Here is a 23680-nt window from a genome sequence, read left to right as displayed (position 1 = left end):
TAATCGGCATATTTTGCCGAATAGTCGTCACTAGTCGGCCGACTACAAATTATGCCGAATAGTCGGCTTTCCCGACTAGTCGGCGACTAGTCGGCCCATCTCTAGTTATAACCCGGCGTCGGCGCTTTTATAACGTCCTCAATGTGATCATTCATACGAACGCTTTTAAATCACTTTCGTCTCGTCCCTCGCTTTAGTAAGACGTGGGAATTGTTTCTGCTAAATTACTAGCAATAGCGATTTGTGTTGCTAGAAGACGAAGAAAGAAACAAAGGACATTCTGGGTACATCCTCTGAATGAACAGAGATACTTAAAAGGACAGTTTGTGACACTGTACGAAGATTTTTGTTTTCTGGCGAACTTATATTATTATTGAGTAATAAGGGACTTTGAACCGTTGTTGAGCTTAATGAGTCTGTATTCGATGGAGATGGACAAATATTTGGGTTGAAAGTGATAAAGTAACTTTGGGCGGATTGTGGCCTAGAACTTTGTGCAGTTAATAAATTAGCGGGCCGGTACAATCGATTCTCTAAAATCTGAATTACATTTCTCGACAAGCACGCCCTAAAAACAAAACAGAACAAACACGTCCAACCACTAAGAGAGCGCGCGACGTACTGATCGCAGCGCCGGCGCTTTTTTAACGCTCGTGTGAATAATAATATAAAGTTTCATACGGCCTATTCCCAACGCTCTGCGTTGAAAATGCAACACTGCTCGATAAAAAAGCGTCGCGTTTTAAAAGCGCCGACGTGTGAACACTTACTTGGGTATGCATATGTTCTATTTGAACGCTTTTTTAACGGACGTTAAAAAAGCTCTCGTGTGAATTAGGCCTTACACAAGAAGTACCCCGGTTTTTAAATTTTTTGTAATTAAAAATTAATTAAGTTTTTAAGACCAGAATAAAACTAAGTGTATTTTTTAAAAATTGGCCATGTGCGTGTCGTGCCACGCGCAGTGTAGGGTTCCGTAGTTGTCCGTCGTTAACACAATATATTTCAGAAGCAAGCAATTACTTCATCATCATCATCATCAAAAATTCCTTAGAAGAAAATATTAAAAGTCACTTTTAATGTTTTCTTTTAAGGATTATTTACTAGTTAAGAAATTTTATAATACATGAGTTAAATGACTATTACTCTTAAACCAACTAATGTATCTTAACCGTTATAATTTTCCTTAAAATTTCATGAAAAGCACTATTATTACGATTTTTTCCACATTTTTCAAGCCAACAGTTTAGTTTTTAGAGGGGGGGGACGCCTTACTCGAACAAAAATTGGCACTTTAAACTTTAATAATTTGCAAACAGATCTCTAAATGGAAAAATAGTCTTAGAAACTTCTAAGCTATTTTAAAAGACCTATCCAACGATACTCCACACGATGGGGTAGAAGATAAAAAAAAAATCATCCCCACTTTACATGTAGGGGAGAGTCCCTAAAAAAAATTTTTTTTCGAAATTTTATTCTACCGTTTTGTCGGCGTGATTAATTAATATACATACCTCCACAAAATTACAACTCTATAGTGCCAATAGTTTCCAAACAAAACCTCGGACAGACAGACAGACAGACATATCGAAACTATAAGGGTTCCTTGTCAGGACTACGGAACCCTAAAAAGTAGTGATTTGTAATTATTGGGGAATGGTGTGTACTCGTAATAGTGCATTACTTCGAACAGGCGACACGTAGCCAAGCTCGTTCCAGTCCAGGGCGACGGGCAGCTGGCGCGCCTTGTCCAGCACCTCGGCGTCGGAGTAGGGGAAGCGCTGCGCCTCGTCCGCGCCCGCGCCGCCCGCGCGCGCGCCCGTCAGCTGCTCGCGCTCCACGTCCAGCCTGCGGACACGCGCTGTTCTCAGCCCTGCTCCGCTCGGATTGTCGCATTACACGCTAAACAGATCCGCGGCGTACCCTAGTGTAGTTCTTGCGTCCAGTGTTGTGTTTTAACAAAATAAACCAATCATTAAAAGACAATCATTGAAATGGTAAACTAATATCACTACTCGTATTTCAGGATAAATAAATGTGTAATTTCTTGTTTCGCTTCGTATTTGCGTAGAAAGTGACTATTTATCATTAGTTTTAATTTCGACCGAAAGAAGTTCACAGCTGGACAAAGGACTTCCACACAGACCGCTCCTGCGCTGCTCGCAACCAGGTGCTCCCCGCGACCCTCCCTAGATCGCCGCGTCAGCCCACCGATACATTTCTGCTAGGCGCGACTGACCTGTCGGAGAGGTTGTTGACGCCCGTCTTGAAGGTGGCCCCGAGGCGGTTGGCGGACGACACGTAGCGGCGCGACTGCATCAGCACGTTGTAGCGCACGGCCTCCTCCTCAGCGTTGGCGTACTCCCGATTATATTGGCCGATGAATCTGGAAAAATCATGCACATTATCAGATTTTCTTGCCACTAACTGGAAATAAGATGAAAAATACACGTCTCTTATCTTCTGGATTCATCAACATCATCATTTCAGCCACAGGACGTATATTGCTGAACAAAGGCCTCCCCCAATGATTTCCAGATTGACTGCTTGGTACCCGTAGTACGTGCATCCAGCACCTCATGCTATATTTACGAGGTCGTCTGTCAGTTGGTGTTTTCCGGTACGTGGCCTTCACTTCAGAACTGTGTTGCCCCATCGGCCGTCAGTTCTGCGTACTAATATACCCTGCCCATTGCCTCTTCAGCTTGTTAACCCCTCAATGTCAGGTCAGCGTGCGTGACTCACTCCCGGGCGGCGCCGGCGTGGCGCGGGTCGCGGGCCAGCAGCGTGTACTCGCGCAGCGGCTCGTCCAGCTCCGCGCCCTCCTCCATCTCCTCCGTGGTGTCGCACATGCTCTCTGCCAACAACAGAGCTCAGTTATCTATCGAAATATTTCACATTGCCAATCAATCTCTATATGACTCTCGAAGTATCAACTTCTTCACTGATATACAGGGGCGGATTAAGAGTATCCGAGGCCTTAAGCACAGAGCCTGTGTAGGCCCTCTATTGCTTAAATATTACAAGGAAATTTGTAATATTTATGTGCCATTTCTGTCTTTTTCTCTGTCATGTTTAAGTGATGTTCATCGTAATAAAATTTTCTTTCTTTCTTTCTTTAAACGCCACTTGTATATTTGGGAAACGCACTTTACTTTATCTACACTATAATATGTATTAAGTATAAAGAGGAAAACTTTGTTTGTATGGTTGTAATGAATAGGCTCAAAAACTACTGGACCGTTTTTAAAAATTCTTTCACCATTTGAAAGCTACATTACTTACAAGTAACATAGGCTAAATCTCGATAAAATGTAGGTATGAAATGAAACGCCTCCATCCTCTGCTGGCGCGCCAGCAGAGGAAGGAGGCCCCTGGAGAACAGGGGCCCCAAGCACGTGCTTGTAGTGCTTATACGTTAATCCGCCACTGCTGATATACAAAAACACGATGAGCGTGACTTTCCACGAGTTACGAATTATTTTTGAAGCTTTGAAGAGTCACTGAGGGAGTTACCTGAACTGCTCATGGTCATGTTCGTGGCGTGGTCGAGCTGCTCCTCGCGCGCCTCGAGGTAGCGGTGCACGTACGAGTCCGCGGCGGGCCCCAGCAGCGAGCTGTCCACCGTCACCGAGTACCTGCGCACCGAACACCACTGTCAAATGTCCACGTCGTAAAATTCGTATTACGGTTCTTATGAGATAGGACGGGGTTTACGACGCGATGATGACTTATTATGAAGATGATAACATGATGAGTACTACGGCCACACATTACGGAAATATCGCGGATCTTCCGCTAATAATTGCTTATACATGAGCACATTACGCGGATGATCGGTCGCTCCGTATGCAATAACTTGCTTTGCAGAAGATAGGTGACGGCTTTCCCGCCTAATGTGGCAAAGGCCTAAACGTCCGATCGACGACTGAACGTGTCTGAAATGCCACACGCCGACGTCACGAGAACACATCGTGGCGCGGCGTACGCATGACGCGCGCTGTGTAGGAGAGCATGGCCTGGCGGCCTGAGAGGCTGGGGCTCACTCGAGGGGCAGCGGCGCGGCGGCGCGCTGCAGCAGCAGCTCGTGGCGGAAGGTGAGCGCCTCGCGCGGCGCGGCGCCGTAGTGCCCGGCCTGCCCGTGCAGCTCGAACCTCCAGCTCTCCGCCTTCTTGTCGCCGTACTGCACATATCCTGACGAATCGAAAACAATCAATGCGCGACCTAGTTAAATTAACAATACAATGGGGGAGATTTCTCTCCAGCGATAAACCTATTCAATAAAAAAATAATTATCAAAATCGGACTCTGTAAAAAGTTTATCTGTCGGCTTGAGAACCTCTTCCGTTGTTTTGTCGATTAAATCCCAACTAATATTATAAATGCGAAAGTAACTCTGTCTGTCTGTCTGTCTGTCTGTCTGTCTGTCTGTCTGTCTGTCTGTCTGTCTGTCTGTTACGCTTTCCCGCTTAAACCTCGCAACCGATTTTGATGAAATTTGGCATAGAGATAGTTTGAGTCCCGGGAAAGAACATAGGATAGTTTTTATCCCGGTTTTTGAAACAGGGACGCGCGCGATAAAGTTTTTCTGTGACAGACAAAATTCCACGCGGGCGAAGCCGCGGGCGGAAAGCTAGTATATTTATAAACGCAAAAGTTTGTGAGTTTTTCACAAATAAAGGTAATAAATTGATAGATCTAGATACCTACCATGAAAATAGAAGTCCTTCGTGTCCGGTAGAACTGGCATACGCAAGTCTTCGGGGGAGAGGCTGCTCTGGCGCACGAAGCATCGACGAATCTCGCTTCCTTGACTTCGGTCGGTTAAAGTCTGTTAAAATTGCATCAATAATCTATCTATATAGAGTTGGGGTGGACAGCAGCACTACTTAAGTTGCCGATACAAACAAAAAAACAGAAATATTTGAAAAATGGTAGTCGTGGTAATGTAAAATATCATAAGGGGTGTAAATTATATGGTGGTATTAATTCGAAGAATTTCGTAATTTATTGTGTAACTTGAAAAATAATTGAGATATATTTTTTTCCTTATTTTTCCTTAAGTAGTCATGACTATGTCCATCCTGCGGCGCCGGCTTATCCTTGAATTTTGGGACACGTTGAATAAGAAAGTCGTGTTAGTTACACCACTTATAACTCAAGAACGGCTGAACCGATTTAGCTGAAAATTGTCAGGGAGGTAGTTTAGAGCCAGGAGAAGGACATAGGATACTTTTTATCCCGTTCGAAAGTAAAAAAAAAAGTCTGCTTATTTATTGCCATTAAGGCGGAACAAAGTTCGCCGGGTCAGCTAGTCATTGATATAAGTCGTCATATCAATGCTATGCTACCTACATCTACCTACTTACCTAGTCTAATACACTGACGCTGAACAACATACAAAGTTATACCAAATCAGTTTATTTATTCAGTACAATTAAGAGTATATTATCGGTTGTTATTGAACGGACACATACCGTCACCCTCAGGACCTGGCCGCGGTCCACGACGCGGTGCGCGGCGGCCGCGCCCTGGTTGAGCAGCGTGGTGGCGGAGCCGCTGGCCGGGTCCCACCTGACGCCGTCATTACAACAATCATTTGGTTGACAATGCACTCAATTATGAAGCAATAAGTGTTATTATTACGGTAAGCAGAAAATAAACGATTTAACATTACGAGTACGTACCAGACAACGTAGTTGTCAGAGAAGCCGGCTCGGTAGACGGTGAGCTTGCCGCGCAGCATCAAGGGGCGCTCGAAGCGCGGCGGCGCGGGCGGCGCGGGCGGCGCGCCCGGCAGCGGCGCGGCGGCGGGCCGGGGCGGCGCGGGCGGCGCCTCGCGCAGGTGCCGGGTCACGATGGCGGGCTGCTCTGGCAGCTGGGGTGTCTGAGCGCGGAAGTGCTCAACAAGAGTCTTCAGGGGCACTGGACACCAATCATTCAGACATTATTTAAGTAAACTCGTTGTAAAACGATTAAGAGAATAGGTAATAATATATTTTTAGAAAGAATATTAGTAAGTAATTAGGTATGTATTGCATTTAAACTACTACTAATAGTTCTGTTAGATTAATAAGTAAAATATTATGTTATATTATTTTGGAGTGAGAAAAGAAATAAATAAATAAATAATTAAATTGTTACATCTTTAGACAATTTCACACAGCCCCAAAGTAAGCAATTAATATGCTTGTGTTATGGGTGCTGGTACATTATACTTTTTTTCCAAAGACATATTTTTTATACATAGTAACACACCCAGACCCGCCACATAAATTATAATGCATCATTAATTCAATTTCTGCCCGATCGGGAATCGAACCCGGGACCTTTTGGCGTAGTCCGTTCTGAACAACTAGACTAAACAGCAGAAATATACATCTTTAGTTTTAATCTTAGGTAAATGTACTTACTTGTAAACGGAGTCGGATCATTTTGCTCAGGCTGCGGTGCCGCGTTCTGGTGATGGAAGGGGGGCGGCGGGGGCACGTGTGGTCGGGACAAGTTTGGTGGTGGGGACTGATAGCTGGGCGCCAGGGGTTGTGCCGGAGGCTGCGGGCGAGGGGAAAACGGCGGCGGTGGCGGCAGGGACTGATAGGCGGGTGCTGGTGATTGGGGCTGTTGTGGAGGCTGCGACCGGGGTGTAAATGGTGGAGGTGGCGGCAGTGGTGAATACGTGGGTGCCGGTAATTGGGGCTGTAGGGGGGGCTGTTGTGGAGGGTGCGAGCGGGGTGAAAATGGTGGAGGTGGCGGCAGTGGTGAGTAAGTGGGCGACAGTGGTTGTGGCGACAGGTGCGGCTGTTGCGAATATGAAGGAGGTGGTGGCACGAGTGGATCGTAAGTGGGTGCGGGTGGTTGGGGCGGCGGCGGGCGGGGCGTGAAGGGCGCGGGGGGCGTGTAGGGCGCGGGGGGCGCGGGCGAGGAGGGCAGGTACTTCAGCTGCTGCTGGCGCGAGCTGTAGGGGTCTTCCTTGCTTGAGACCGGCACGGGCAATATGATTATCGGCAACATGTTTCCATCAGTTCCTGTAAGTTGATAAGCATTTTAATTACTAACTATAATCTGGTCTGCGAGCACGTAGAATTTTGTCCAATGACCCCAAGCTACCCATCCTTATCGCTCGCGCGCAATTATATTGCTGTCGCGACTGTGCGACGGGCGCCCGCAGTGAGTGTGCGAGCGCGACAGCAACATAATTACGCGCGAGCGATAAGGATGGGTAGCTTGGGGTCATAATAACCCATCAAAAACAATACTTGTCAAAAAAACCAAGTCTCGCAACTCAGTTGTTCTACGGTAAAAAGTTGTGAGATCCATGTAATACCAAGTCCAGGCCAGGAAATCTTTAACTTTACATAAATTATTGACTTGGCCATCGCACTAAATAATTTAATTTACACGTGTTTTCATGCGATGGCCAAGTTAATAATTTATGTAAAACGTTAAAGATTTCCTGGCTTGGACTTGGTATTACATGGATCTCACAACTTTTTACCGTAGAACAACTGAGTTGCGAGACTTGTTAGGGTTCCGTAGCCAAATGGCAAAAAACGGAACCCTTATAGATTCGTCATGTCTGTCTGTCCGTCCGTCCGTATGTCACAGCCATTTTTTTCCGAAACTATAAGAGCTATACTGTTGAAACTTGGTAAGTAGATGTATTCTGTGAACCGCATTAAGATTTTGATGCAAAAATAAAAAAAATTGTAATAAAAATAAACTTTTTTAAAAACAAGCTTTTATTCTGAATTTCGAAAGCTTGTATCGCGCATGAAATTTATTCCTCTTTTTCTCTGTTTGCGCTACAAGCTTTCAAAATTCAGAATAAAAGCTTGTTTTTAAAAAAGTTTATTTTTATTATAATTTTATTTTACACTTTTTAGTTAATCTCAGGACCTTTGTGCGTGAGTCCGACACGCACTTGGCCGGTTTTTTTGACAAGTATTGTTTTTGATGGGTACAAATATTCTTCTTTTTAAAAGGCCAAAAAAATATTAAAGTAATACAAACATTCCATTTTTAAAAAGGAATAAAATAGTAAGTTGCAAAAGTATTACAAATATTCCACTTTTGAAATAGCATAAAAAATGTGCCAAAATCAACTTGACAAGTTATTTTTTTTTGTTTAACGTCCAGGAAATGCATTAAACTGCATAAAACCCACCAGCCGTGGGGGCCCAGCTTCGGCAGGTTTTGTGGGGCTCTCCCCGCCAGAAGGGCAAGGTCTACCCACTAAAACCTGACGGCGTTCTCGAAATATGATAATGTTAGTCAAGTTAGTTCACAATACTTTACCATTTCAACTTATGTTAATAGGTTTAGTAATTTAGTAAACATTGCTGTGTTGTATACCTCATCACCCACCCACCTACAGCAGCTGGCGCGGAACGCTCGCGCATCACCGCGAGCTCCTGTGGGCTCCCGCGCCCCCGACGGTTTGCCAAGCGGTGCCCATGAGGGTGGAGTGATGAGGAACATCAGCATCAATTCAGTTGATAAGAGTTCTCCTTTAATAACAATTTTATGCAAGCGTCACTAACACGATGACGAGCCATTTTGGGATCCCTACAGCACAAAATACTATTTTGTGTTATCAGGAGTGCTGAATCCAGAAGCTTTTGCCTTTACATCCAATAATTATGTCGTTGGATACATGTATTCACAAATGTTTCGGAATGTGTCATAGTTCACACCACATCCTTAATTATCATGCCATATTTGTGTTTGTTAACTCCTTCAAGTTATCAACTTGATATAATCATCATTTCCTTACAATTCATTTCAATTTTAATACTTTCTTTCGACATCATCCCTGTCGTGCTCTCTAACCACCCTGGAATCGTAAATTTAATTTACTTAACGCTATAAACAAACGCAAACTGAAAAACAGTTTTCCAAGATTTTCCAATTTCATTATTTTGGATTACTTTGCAGTTGTTATTATTAAATTGATATTGTTTACAAGCTTTTATTAAACTTTCAATGTTACTACGAGCACACTACGAGTATGTGTGTCTTGGGTATTTAATTGCAGGTTGAATTAGACCCATTTGTTGATAACCGATTGAGCTGAAATTTTTTATACACGTTTAATTCGGATTCAATCTAAAATGATGTCATGGAGCTGGTCTGATGATGGAACCGGAAGGTGGCCATAGGAACTCAGTAACGAAACGATGAAACCCTATCGAGTTTGGGCTCTTTTGATTTGTCTTAACAAGTGCTTTGTTCTTAAATGACATCCAGGGTCTGATCTGATGATGGAACCGGAAGGTGACAAGATAGGAACTCTGTGAAGAAACGATGAAAGCCTGTCGAGTTTGGGCTCGTTTGATTTGTCTCGACAAGTACTCTGATCTTGAATGATTTCCAGGTTCTGATCTGATGATGGAGCCGGAAGGTGGCCACAGGAACTCAGTGAAGAATCGTTGAAACCCTATCGAGTTTGGACTCGTTTGATTTGTCTTGACAAGTACTTTGTTCTTGAATGACATCCAAGGTCTGATCTGATGATGGAGCCGGAGGTGGCCATTGGAACTCAGTAGCGAAACGATGGAACCCTATCGAATTTGGGCTCGTTTGATTTGTCTTGACAAATAGGTACTGTGGTCTTGAATGACATCCAGGATCTGATCTGATGATGGAGTCGGAGGTGGCCATTGGAACTCAGTAGCGAAACGATGGAACCCTATCGAGTTTGGACTCGTTTGATTTGTCTTGACAAGTACTTTGTTCTTGAATGACTGTTTACAAAATACAAAAAGAAATGAGATCCCATCAAAAACAATACTTGTCAAAAAAACCAAGTCTCGCAACTCAGTTGTTCTACGGTAAAAAGTTGTGAGATCCATGTAATACCAAGTCCAGGCCAGGAAATCTTTAACGTTTTACATAAATATATTGACTTGGCCATCGCATGAAAACACGTGTAAATTAAATTATTTAGTGCGATGGCCAAGTCAATAAATTTATGTAAAACGTCAAAGATTTCCTGGCCTGGACTTGGTATTACATGGATCTCACAACTTTTTACCGTAGAACAACTGAGTTGCGAGATTTGTTTTTTTTGACAAGTATTGTTTTTGATGTGATCTCATTTCTTTTTGTATTTTGTAAACAGTTCTACTTTTTTCCTTTTCGGTACCTTCTACTTATTGTATGTATACCTATCTAACCAGCAACGAATTTTCTTAAAGTCCTCTCTCTGACTTATGAAATTTTCTTATTTTTGTAGGTAGCCTTCCGTTTTCTCTTTTCCGGTTCTACTTCTTGAGCTGAAAACTGGACCGAAATTGAAAAATGTTACTCGACTTGGCGGGGGCACTACCGTGTGCCTTTATATTTAATTTTATATGATATTACAATTTATTTAGGTAAGTAGTTAAATATTTATAAAACTGGACCTATATACATATTTATGAACTGGAATATACCGTGTCTTTACAATGCCTGCATGGATACTAAAAATTCAGTCTTCTAGTTTTATCCACAACGATGATACAGGGGGTCGAAAATGGCCTGAATTGCTTCGAAAAAAGGATGGTACGGCCGTTCCGCTTTTTTGCTCGACTTAGTGGGGGCACTGCCGTGCCCCCAGATATAGAATAAACAAAACTTAATTTAATAGTATTAGGCATTCAATAATGTGTCCTTCCTTACATTTGAACACAGTATAGCTCATTGTATATACTGTGATTTGAATGAATTGCAAAAAAATATCTTTACTTACCAACAGACTTAAATCCAGGAAATACTTCCTGGATCTTCATTAGAAGTTGATGGTATTCTGAAACAATAAAATTCACTTCAAACATTCGCGTCGTCTCAACCTAGTGGCTAGTTCTTTTCTCTAGTAGAAGTGTTTGCTACTTTTATGAGACAAGGATATGGACCTTTTTTATAGGTCATCGTCATTTTCATCGTCAATAATGTCGTCATTGTCGAGTACCTGGAGAGAGCCCGGGCGCGGGCGGCGGCGGGGACGGCGGGGGCGGCGGGGGCGCGGGCAGCTTCACCGGCGCTACGAACAACATTCATTTATTCAACTTCATAGTCTAAATTATTAATTGAGACAATTTAAAACGTCAACGATAAACTTACCGATGACAAAATTCGTGAATTTCAGTGGTCCTTGAGGATTAGTATCTGGAACAATGTAATAATAAATTTTACATTCGGCCAAAGAAAATTTCACTGTCTCGTATCGTACCTACGTAACCGTACGCCTATGTAGGTACCTAATAGGCGGAAAGTGAAAATTCTCACAGAAAGTAGAGTTCGTGGAATGCCTGAATTTTTGTGAAAACAATCGCAATTGTTTTTTTTAATCTGTTAATTATTGTTTGAATATTGTAAATGGTTCTATCATGTCCCACTCGCACTTGACTAATTTATGACCTACATTGGAGTGGAGCTGAGGTACAATTTCAAATACTCGTAGGTACGTAACTTAAACACAATAAACACAATTTGAATTTGAATTTAACTTTACCTCCAATTTGATTAGATTCGTATCTCTGCCGCTCGATCGAATCAGACCGTGCTAGACGCTCTGAAAACATGAATTAGTTATTCAGTGTAGATTTTAGTTATACTTATGTGATAAACTAGGACTAAAAACTAAACAGATTACGTGCATAAAATTATGATTGTGTAATAATAAAAAATATCCGAGGTTAAACTCTTCGCTTACCGAAAAATAAAGACTTAATTTTCAATGGGCCCAAAACGTTACTAGGTGTACCTGAAACAATGAAATAGATCGAATATTACGTTACGAGTATTTACGAGTAGGTAGCGCCTGCAGCCGACAGCTGCGTAGCCGGGCCGTGACGCGGCCGCCACCAGCCGCCGCCACCGTCAGGTCCCACCATTGATCGTCGTCATACGTGTATGTATTGTATTATATTGTAGATTTCATAAGCCAAGCTATAAAAGAAACTCCAAACACGTAGGTATTCCTCTTCTAATGTGTCTTATATTAGGGAAGAATTTTTAAAATTTAACCTCTAAGGGATAATCCTACTAATATTATCCTACCTCCTAGTTACTAATATTATAAATGCAAAAGTTTGGATTTTAATTTTGATTTTGATTTCCCCGCGTAGGGAATTTGGAAATACCTACGTGTTTCAGGTTTGTATGGTTTCTCAGGTCGGTCATTACGAAAACAGTAAGCGATACTGACTTTCTGTGTCCGAAAAAAATCGCGCGTGCAAAGTCATAAAATAGTTTTTATGGACATACCAGCTGCACTGCGCATGTGGCGGGCGCTGTCCGGGTCGGGGCGCGCGTCGGCCAGCGGGTCGGGGCTGCCGGCGCCGGCCGCGAGGGAGCGCGCACTCTTCGGCACTAAGGTGCGCTTCACCAGCACTTTTCGAGCAATTCGTTTTTTGCTTGCTGATTCTTTAGGGAGTTCCGATTGGATGGCTGGAAAATAACATTAAAAGGTCTTGTTGATCGAATTATTTTATTTTATTCCTTTTAGAGCATACATAAGTTTGTTTATAAAAATGTTTTTCCTTTTTACAATACCTGAATATCATTATTAATTAAAATACGTACATAAAGTACGGCCAACTATACAAAAGGTCGATTCGACTGTCGAACTGATAATCTATTCTGTCTCTTCCCATCTTGAGTATTTGTCGTAATGTCTCGTTCTCCCGCCAAAATATGTCAAGTCAAACCCTTAGGCTGGGTTGTTGCACCATCTTACTTTAACTTTGACAAACGTCAAAAATCTGTCAAATTCCATACAAAAAGCACCGGTTATCGTCATAGTTACCGTCAAAGATAGGTGGTGCAACCCACCCCTACTATTCCAAATGACCATTGTTTACATTTGGTATCGCTTCTCGTTGACCGTACCACTGTTCAGAACCTTTACTGGATGTTTCTTTCACGCAAAAACTACCTACTGAACGGATTTTGTTGAAACTTTACAGTATTATTGTTTACTAGCGGCCGCCCGCGACTTCGTACGCGTGGATCCTGTTTTACCCCTTTCATCTATCTTACGCGGTTTAGATTTTTTCATACAAATGTTTTTTCCCGCTAACTCCCGTTCCCGTGGGAATTTTCCAATATCCTGTTGTAACTAAGCTTTAAGTTTACTAAGGTACCTGCATGCCAAATTTCAATCGTCTAATTTAAGCGGTTTAGATTTATCAAACAAAAGGATTTTCCCGCTAATTCCCGTTCCCGTGGGAATTCCTAAGTATACTATAACCTGCCCAGGAGTATGAAGAATAATTGTACCAAGTTTCGTTAAAATCCGTCTAGTAGTTTTTGTTTCTATAAGGAACATACAGACAGACAGACAGACAGACAGACAGACAGACAGACAGACAGACAAAAATTTTACTGATTGCATTTTTGGCATCAGTGTCGATCACTAATCACCCCCTGATAGTTATTTTGAAAATATATTTCATGTACAGAATTGACCTCTCTACAGATTTATTATAAGTATAGATAACCCAGATTATTTTAACATATAGGCTATAATTTATGATGATCTGTGACAAACTAAATTTCACGCGGGTGAAGCCGCGGGCAAAAGTTAGTAACCTATAATTTATGCCGATCTGTGACACTAAATTTCACGCGGGTGATACCGCGGCCGCGGGCAAAAGTTGGTTCATTATATTCATGATCTTTTGTCTTGATGAATAATAAAATCTTTGTATAGGGTGTTTTTTTAGAGGTATACAACTTCAAAATGAAATAAAATATGTAAAAATATATTTTATTCATATGGTATTGGTCTTGTTTAAAAGATGTTCTTATGGCATTTAATGCTTCAAAATGATTTCAAGCCTAAGGGTGCCACATTGGCTCAAATGTAGCGTAATCGAGATGTCCAATTTTCAATTTCTTTTTCGGGCAACTGGGGCCATACATTGGCAATAACGCGACGAATGTTGGCAGTGAATTCCGTAGTTTATCTGCGCCACAGATATGGATAGAGATCTGCGCAGTAGTGGACTTCACATATCCCCAGAGAAAATAATCCATAGGTGTGAGATCACCCGATTGTGGAGACAAAATCAAAGATCCATCAAGTGAAATTATGCGCTAATTATAATAAATTGAATGTGTCGCGTGCTGGTTGGATGGTAACAGCACCTTGTTGAAACCATAGCTCTGCCACATTAATATCATTCATCTGAGGAATGAAAGTTATGAAAATTACGTCGACCGTAATATGGACGTTTGTATGGAAAAATGAACCATGATTTTTAAAATACATTTTTACACAATTTGCAAGCGTTTGTTCTGAAGTAGGTAATTCTATTTAATTATGAAATGCCAAAACCTACTGTCCACAAATGTACCACCAACTATCAAAATAACTATCACTAGAAACAGTGTAACCAATTTAAAGTTGTATAGATACCTCTATAAAAAAACCGGCCAAGTGCGAGTCGGGCTCGCACACCGAGGGTTCCGCCGTACAAACGTAGCGGTTTACAATTTATGACGTATTAAATCAAATCACTTACTTGATTCCGTTGCGAGTAGTGGCGAATTTCAAAATATGCGGTATGATTATTTTTTATTTATTTATTTTTCCTATATTTGCATTATAGGTAGGTACCTACCTCAGCGTTTTGAATTTTTGCGTTGATTTAGAATTTCTCACAGTTTAGAGGCAATTAGATTTAAGAAGTGTTTGATATGAATTTCAACTTTAATATCTCTACGCGTTCATGTGAAAAAGGGTAGGTAGTAAGTTTATAATTATTAAAAAAATATTTTATGTCATGTAAGCAAAAATAATATTTTAAATTTTATATAACTTCAAATTTATCATTTTCGCAATTTTTCCTTTATGTGTACTATATAACGTTGCTTCGTGCCGAATTTCAAGATTCTGAGTTCACAGGAAGNTTTCGCAATTTTTCCTTTATCTGTACTATATAACGTTGCTTCGTGCCGAATTTCAAGATTCTGAGTTCACAGGAAGTACCTTGTAGGTTTTGATTCCCTAGCGTGTGACGGAAATTCGTCTAAGGTGTCGGTATAAACTGCTGTATCTTTTGATCGCGTTAACTTAGAAGTTTGATTTTTTTACTTCTTAAAGGGACAATAGATCTAGGTATTTGGTATAAATTTCAATTTGATACCTTTATTCGTTCGTGAGAAATAAGGTAGTAAGTTTCATTTTATTAAAATATTTTTATTATATTATATAACTAAAAAAATGAAATTTTCGCAATTTTTCCTATATTTGCATTATATGACAATGCTTTATGCCAAATTTCAAGATTCTGAGTTTACGGGAAGTATCCTGTAGGTTTTGATTCCTTTGCGAGTGTCGAAAATTTGTTGAAAATATCGACATAATCGGCTGTATCTTTTGATTGGCTTGGCTTAGAAGTTTGATATTTTCACAGCTTAAAGGGACAATAGACCTGAGTATTTCATGTGAATTTCAGCTTGATACGTTCACGCGTTCTTGAGATAAAGGGTCTTGACAGACGGACGGACGGACAACAAAGTGATCCTATAAGGGTTCCGTTTTTTCCTTATGAGGTACGGAACCCTAAAAACACCCGTTATAATCGATATTGTTTGGTAAGTGAAAGTAATGTCCCAGTTATTGCAGAGCAGGTGATTAAGACGCGCCTGTTCCCCGCGATAGCCAGCCGTGTGGAGCACACGAGGCCCCTTGGTATTTGTGGTATTAGGTATACTCACACGTGCCTAATTGCGTGTTAAGCACCAATCTCAAGCGTCTCGTGTCCGGGACGCGTGAGAAGTTGGTCAATAAGTTATACCTGAGATTACATATTGAGCAGTGACCATGGACTATGACATATTTTAGTTATTTTTATAGCTCTCAATCTAATGTCAAGTGGACTAGAACAGAAAGGTCAAAGTCACACTATTACAAAATGTGACTAAAAATCTTGAATCGCAATCATTTCCATAAATTCTGTATGGTCTAAGATCCGAACTAGAAGCGATCTGCAACCCTCCTGTTTATTCAATGATATAAATCAATTTCAACATGTTCAAAATATGTCGCGAATGGGTTGCCAAAAATCCTGGACACACTATTAGTGAATAGAGATAGAAAATTATTTTACCTGCTTAGTATAAACGGGTCTTACTAAAATTGATTTATTATTTATCTTTTCATTGAATAAACAGATGGACAGATGGGTGCAGGTATATTTCGGATTTCGGATCTTCTACTATGTATAACAAAATGTTAACTAGGGTACGAAAAGAAACAACATTTTTTGCCTATTAATTAAACCAAGCGGCTTTTATGACGTTTAGTGGCCAAAGCTATTTATCATTTTTAGGGTTCCGTAGTCCTGACAAGGAACCCTTATAGTTTCGTTAGTTCGTTAATATTGGAACGTGTAAAAGTGCTTTTTAAAAGCCTATTTGCAAAAACATACGGGTCGAATTGAGAACCTCCTCCTTTTTTGAAGTCGGTTGAAAATAAATGAGTTTTATGAGTTTTTTTATGAGTTATGTCTGTCCGTCCGAGGTTTAGCTTGGAAACTATTGGCACTAGAGAGCTGTAATTTTGTGGAGGTATGTATATTAATCACGCCGACAAAACGGTAGAATAAAATAATTAAAAAAAATTTTTTTTTAGTGTAGCTCCCCTTTATGGTCTACTCTCCTTTATGGTCGGCTCCCTTTATACTCACTTTTATGTAAAGTGGGGATGATTTTTTATGAAGTCTTACTTCTTATAACATTAGAATAGGTTACTTAAGTTGCTCTTTGTCTTCAATGTTAAATGCAAGGAAAAAAAATAACTCATAATGTTTAATTATGTGCTTCTATCCATATTTAATTATAGGTGTATAAGTGAAATATTAAGTGTAGATCTAAAAGTCATAATAATTATGAAACGCTGTGTTTATCCTGCACCTTACACAAGGCAATTAGCAAGTTCATTGCGCAGTTCACGAGTCTAATAGCTTTTGATTTTTAGATATGTATTGACTGACATTTTAGTTTTTCCTTAATTACCCATCGTAACCATTTTGATGTTGTTAGAGTTGACCCCAGGAATCTGGCGCAACCAATCTATATAGGCAATTAATGAAACATTCGCATTCACTAGATAAGTTCAAGTAATCCTTGTTGTGTATTGTGTTACCTACGCCGGTCCCCAACAAAACATACAAAATGATACAAATATGTAGAGGAAGTACCTCGCGAGCAAAAGTATGGAATCACTTACATGAAGTTGTTTCCACGCGATCTTGTGTACTAACCAATTTGTTAGTAACAAAAAAAGTAGCACCATTTTAAAGATTAAACTTTTAACTTTAAATTGATACCAAATTCATTTAAATCACACCAGTATTTAAAAAGATATCCCGGCTGATGTGAAAAAGTAAGGAAAAAGGCATGTATCAACTGTTTGATACGTCGCGAGTTGCGGCCTATTTACCCCCCATAAAAGCAAGTGTTTTCGGATTTTTGCTTTCACATGTTGATCCATACACATCTCCGCTTCTTTTGACACTTTATCTGAGATTCTACACCTTCAGAAGCAGCATAAATCGTTGCACTATTGCAAGAAGGGCTCAGCCAGCGGGCTGTCGCACGTCAGCTCCACATAAGCCAGTCTTGGGTTTCGAAAGTTTTAAGACGCTTTCGGGATACCGGTGGCTTTATCCCGAGACCAAGTTCTCAACAGCACCGGTGCACATCGCAGAGGGATGACCGTTTTTTCATGTCAACCTCTCTATGAAATCGTCATTTGACTGGTATCGACGTCCAGCAAGAGCTCAGAAATGTTCGTAGGATAGCTGTTAGCGAGTGGACAGTTCGTCTAAGATATGAGCAATAAAATTTGACTCCAAATAGGCCTGCCACAGGCTGGAAACTGACGGCAGGTCACCGACAAGCACGCTTTCAATTAGCTCGCACTCGGAAGGCGAGTAATGGAGGCGAGTTTTGTTCTCCGATGAATGCAGACTGTTTTGCAGTGCAGCAGTCGAAGAGGTCGGGTCTATAGACGGCCTGGGGAGCGATTTGTGCAGTGCTGGTTCGCTAAAACATTGGCTTATAGGGGTGGCTTGCTCGACTTCCCATCGAGATGTGTTGGAGCAAATTGAAACCGTGCTTATCGGTGACCTGCCGTCAGTTTCAAGCCTGTGGCAGGCCTTTTTGGAGTCAAATTCTATTGTTTATATCTTAGACGAACTGTCCACTTGCTAACAGCTATCCTACGAACATTTCTGAGCTCTTGCTGGACGTTGATACCAGTCAAATGACGATTTCGTAGAGAAGTTGACATGAAAAAACGGTTTTCCCTCTGCGATGTGCACCGGCAATGTTCAGAACTTGGTCTCGGGATAAAGCCACCGGTATCCCGAAAGCGTCTTAAAACTTTCGAAACCCAGGACTGGCTTATGTGGAGCTGACGTGCGACAGCCCGCTGGCTGAGCCCTTCTTGCAATAGTGCAACGATTTATGCTGCTTCTGAAGGTGTAGAATCTCAGATAAAGTGTCAAAAGAAGCGGAGATGTGTATGGATCAACATGTGAAAGCAAAAATCCGAAAACACTTGCTTTTATGGGGGGTAAATAGGCCGCAACTCGCGACGTATCAAACAGTTGATACATGCCTTTTTCCTTACTTTTTCTCATCAGCCGGGATATCTTTTTAAATACTGGTGTGATTTAAATGAATTTGGTATCAATTTAAAGTTAAAAGTTTAATCTTTAAAATGGTGCTATTTTTTTTGTTAATAACAAATTGGTTAGTACACAAGATCGCGTGGAAACAACTTCATGTAAGTGATTCCATACTTTTGCTCGCAAGTGTAGTTTGAGCTTTGTGTTATTGACTGATAGATCCAGATAGATCAATAGTAAGTCGGTTGCTTTTACCCATATTTTATGTATTTACAGATTACATTTACAGAGTCCTTGCAATTTGTATGTTACATAGAATAATACACATTCTGTATCCTCGAAACTTATTAAAAAAAATAGCCAAGTGCGTGTCGACCGTGCCACGCGCAGTCTAGGGTTCCGTAGTTGTCCGTCGTTAACACAATATATATATATTTCAGAAGCAAGCAATTACTTCATCTAAGTCACTTATTTTCTTCTAAGGAATTTTTATACCAGACCAGATATGAAAGTTTTTAAAATGTTAAACCTTAAACTAACTGTTAACCGTTATAGTTTTCCTTGAAAGTTTATAAAAAGCACTAATTATGAATTTTTCCAGATTTTTCAAGCCAACAGTTTAGTTTTTAGAGGGGGGGACGCCCTACTCGAACAAAAATTGGCACTTTAAACTTTTTTAATATTTTGCAAACGGATCCTTAAATCGAAAAAAAGTGTAAAAAGACATGACGAAACTATAAAGGTTCCTTGTCAGGACTACGGAACTCTAAAAAGTGGCGGTCGCTATGTATGAGACTGTTGCGCGCGTCACCGCTGGCCGCTGGCCTGGCCCTGCCTCACTCCACGCATTCCACGCGTCGCTCTACCTACACCTCTACACTCACTGGTAAATTATCGGATCGAAAATGGGTAAGTACGAAATTATTAGTTAGTTCAGTAGGTAGGTACTTAATATTGAGTGTTGACTGTTACATTTTATGCCAAACCCTTATGCTTCTTGTAAATTAGTTTTGTTCAAAAATAAATATATTGTCGTCCTTCCATTAGTAAAGACCAAATAACCTAAGGCCCCCTGAGGGTTTTACTTTTTTTACTAAACTAAGCAAAGCTTGTAATAAATAAATCATTAAATAATTTTATTTCTTTTACAAGGTTTCTTTAGTTAATCTAAATATATAAAAGGATAAGCTGACTGACTTAGTGACATATCAACGCACAGCCTAAACGGCTAAACGTAGGCACTTGAAATTTGGAAGGGACGTAGCTTAGGTACCGTAGAGGTGCACTAAGAAAGGAGTTAGCGGGAAAAAACATTTGTATGAAAAAATCTAAACCGCGTAAGATAGATGAAGGGGGTAAAACGGGATCCACGCGTACGAAGTCGCGGGCGGCCGCTAGTAAGGAGATAAGAACCTCAATTTAAGCAAAAAATTCCTGTGTTTGGAAGGTCCACTCAAGTAGGTACTTAGGAATATTCCACAAATTTTGGCCATCAGTGTATATGGTATGTTGTGCTTGTTATGGAACCATTAGTAATGTTACAACACCAAATAACATTTCATAATTTTATTTATCAAAGGTTTTTATGGTTACTCAACTTTGACCTAAAAATATTGCAATCATCGACGACTTCAACTTTTCGGCCATCTGGTCAAATGTTCAACTATAGAGAGTGCATGATAAGCTTACTCTAAAAATGTGAAGAATGTGTGTTATTAAACATAAACTAGTAAAAATATCAAATTATTAAATAATTTAAACTCAACTCGAAAAAGATCACGTGAAGTAGACAAGTATGTAAATTAAATGCACAGTTTAGTCGATCTTGATCTTGATTTTGATCAACTAAATTACAAGGAAACAATCTCGCGATATTTCAATCACAAACGAAGAGTCAGTTCCCAATTCTTGAAGATATTGTCGTAGGAATACGTCGTACCTATTTTCGAAATTCCGATAAAACAAGACCGTAACTTTTAAACAAAACAAAATATTTTATCAAATCGGACCAAGCATCTTCGAGTAGGAAATAAAAAAATGCAACCAATAAAAAAAAATTTTAGAAACCTCAATATCATTTTTGAAGACCTATCCATAGATACCCCCCACACATACCTATGTGTTTGATGAAAAAAAAAATGTTTGAGTTTCAGTTCTAAGTATGGGGACTAGGGAGCCTCCAATATTTATTATTATTTTTTTATTTTTACATCAAAATCTTAATGCGGTTCACAGAATACATCTACCTACCAAGTTTCAACAGTATAGCTCTTATAGTTTCGGAAAAAAATGGCTGTGACATACGAACGGACAGACGGACAGACAGACATGACGAATCTGTAAGGGTTCCGTTTTTTGCCATTTGGCTACGGAACCCTAAAAAGTAATGTTTTATCCATTGTCTAGTACCCATAATAAGTAGGTCAGCTTTGCTTAGTTTGGGACTAGAGTAAAATGTCTAAGAATATTTAGATTTTTCTTTATTGATAATTTCGTAAAATAGATTTTTATGTGAGTCGTGAAGTCCACTGACCGCAAATGAGCTGTGTAATAAGTACAGTAGACATGCTTTCTTAATGCACATTTATGAGCCATCATTAAAGAACGCGAGACAAACCACAGGCGTGTTGCGATATAGACCGCGGAAACGGAAGTCTAAGCTATACCTAGAGCCTAACTAAAGTCACACTAAATCAGGGGTCATGTAATAATTTATGTGTAACTAGCGGCCGCCCGCGACTTCGTACGCGTGGATCCGGTTTTACCCCCTTCATCTATCTTACGCGGTTTTTTCATACAAATGTTTTTTCCCGCTAACTCCCGTTCCTGTGGGAATTTTGCAATATCCTGTTGTATTGTAACTAAGCTTTAAGTTTAATAAGATACCTGCATGTCAAATTTCAAGCGTCTAACTTAAGCGGTTTAGATTTTCATACAAAAGGATTATCCCGCTAACTCCCGTTCCCATGGGAATTTTGCAATATCCTGTTGTAACTAAGCTTTAAGTTTACTATACCTGCATGCCAAATTTCAGGCGTCTAACTTAAGCGGTTTAGATTTTTCATACAAAAGGATTTTCACGCTAATTCCCGTTCCCGTGGGAATTTTGCAATATCCTGTTATAAGTAAGCTTTAAGTTTACTAATATACCTGCATGCCAAATTTCAAGCGTCTAACTTAAGCGGTTTAGATTTTTCATACAAAAGGATTTTCACGCTAATTCCCGTACCCGTGGGAATTTTGCAATATCCTGTTGTAACTAAGCTTTCAGTTTACTAAGATACCGAAATTTTGAACTGTCTAGCTATCACGGTTCATGCGATATGAAAGTTTAATTTCGATTTTTAAACAATTTGTCGTTTATGTGTTTAATGTTTACCTATTGTTTTCCCAAAACCGATATTTAAAAGTTACAAATTAAAAACTAATCGAACAAAAAACCAAAGGGCCATAAAGGTTCAAGAGCAAGTCTCGGGCTGCGCAAGCTTTTGGGGTTAGTTTTAAAATGTTATAATTAGCAGTCAGTAAAATTTTTGTGTCTGTTGTTCCTTATAGAAACAAAAACTGCTCGACGGATTTTAACGAAACTTGGTACAATTATTCTTCATACTCCTGGGCAGGTTATAGTATACTTAGGAGCAGGGTAGTGAAGGGAAATTATGGGAAAACGGGAGAAGTTACTCCATTTTTTAAGCCCCCGTCGCGTGTGCAGCCTAGCAGTTAGCGTGTAAAAATCTAAACCGCGTAAGATAGATGAAGGGGGTAAAACGGGATCCATACGTACGGCGGGCGGCCGCTAGTGTATACTAAAATGGATGTCCGAATGTTGACGAACCCGTCTAACTTTGACATATTTTGGCGGGAGAACGAGACATTACGACAAATACACAAGATGGGAAGAGAATAGATTGTTAATTCGACAGTCGAATCGACCTTTTGTATCGCTGCTAGTTGGCCTTTAGTTACTTTAGTTAGTAAATTTTACTATGCAGCCCTCGAGCATAGAAAATTAATGATTAACAATGGTGGTACTAAGCACCATCCAGGGGTTGTAACTGACTTGTAGTCTTTCTTTAATCGGCAAACAATAGTGACTGTGTTTGTTGCAGCGCTTCTTTGCCAAATGTTGGTCTCGAAGCGCAAAAGATTATGAGACATGTAAAGTCTCCTTCAGGGTCTACCAAGAACCTTTGCTGAACCATCAGCTGGAGCAATGAAGCCGGGCACGAGGCCCTACTCACCGCCGACGAGAAGGACGGCGACCAGCGCCGCGCTGAGGCGGCTCGCGCGCATGTTGCTGGGCTCTGCGGCACTGTCACTGTCACTGGCGCTGTTACGTTCGCGCTGGCCAAAGCCCCAAAATCTTCTAAGTATGAGATCGTCTTCATTTCTTACGAGATCCGCCTCCCACCCGTCAACCTTGACCTCTCGCTGCCTTTTATGACAGTGTCAAACGGTCGAGAATTCGCTGATTAATTCAACTATCGTGGAGTTCCCTCTTCAAATGCCGAGGTACATACAACAACAAATGTGATGGTGCGCGGTATGCGCATACGCATAGCACGTTGCTTAGCACGTTGCTCGCGTTCGCTCTACGGTCCGCGCGCACAGGTAGCCTTGTACAGATATGTTGCGACTGCGAAAGCAAGATACCGGAATATTTATTCCATATAAAAAAAAAAAAACCGACTCCAAAAAACCTACACTAAAACGTAGAAAAATAATTACTAATTACCTACTTATTTATTAGGACGAATTATTAATATTTATGTAGGTATACCATGATTGATACTTAAAAAAAAAAAAAAAAAAAAACATACGGGTCGAATTGAGAACCTCCTCCTTTTTTGAAGTCGGTTGAAAACTGCCGATAAACATGTTTAACTAATATAATCAGAGTTAAAGCACATAATAAGTAATAGATTTAATAGTACCAAGGTAGTTAAAGCACGTTAAAGGTAGAAAAGAAAACTTGAATTATCGTTTAATACTTTGGATAATATAATTACTCCTTGAGTGAATTCTGGTACTAATACCATTTGACTAGTTTCGCCTTG

At 40.4% G+C, this 23680-nt stretch overlaps 1 protein-coding gene across 1 annotated transcript in view; it reads right to left on the bottom strand.

Annotated features, from left to right (window-relative positions):
- Positions 1-23000, bottom strand: part of LOC114364448 (uncharacterized) — a 31722-nt gene extending 8722 nt beyond the window's left edge. The window contains exons 1-16 of the mRNA XM_028320618.1: positions 22865-23000; positions 12247-12429; positions 11693-11743; positions 11492-11551; positions 11101-11145; positions 10949-11020; positions 10730-10786; positions 6414-7025; positions 5688-5925; positions 5478-5574; positions 4711-4831; positions 4047-4194; positions 3517-3638; positions 2746-2857; positions 2240-2386; positions 1685-1848 (exon numbers count right to left, since the gene is read on the bottom strand). Coding sequence (XP_028176419.1) covers positions 1685-1848; positions 2240-2386; positions 2746-2857; positions 3517-3638; positions 4047-4194; positions 4711-4831; positions 5478-5574; positions 5688-5925; positions 6414-7025; positions 10730-10786; positions 10949-11020; positions 11101-11145; positions 11492-11551; positions 11693-11743; positions 12247-12429; positions 22865-22916 — 2281 coding nt within the window. The 5' untranslated portion in view covers positions 22917-23000. The remainder of the gene's footprint in view (positions 1-1684; positions 1849-2239; positions 2387-2745; positions 2858-3516; positions 3639-4046; positions 4195-4710; positions 4832-5477; positions 5575-5687; positions 5926-6413; positions 7026-10729; positions 10787-10948; positions 11021-11100; positions 11146-11491; positions 11552-11692; positions 11744-12246; positions 12430-22864) is intronic.
- Positions 23001-23680: the final 680 nt, after the last annotated feature.

Source organism: Ostrinia furnacalis, unplaced genomic scaffold (assembly GCF_004193835.3).
Source record: "Ostrinia furnacalis isolate ACB-3 unplaced genomic scaffold, ASM419383v2 OfSCF7416, whole genome shotgun sequence".
Classification (NCBI taxonomy): Eukaryota; Metazoa; Arthropoda; class Insecta; order Lepidoptera; family Crambidae; genus Ostrinia; species Ostrinia furnacalis.
The sequence above is the reverse complement of the archived record's forward strand: the minus strand, read 5'-3'. Positions and strand labels throughout refer to the sequence as shown.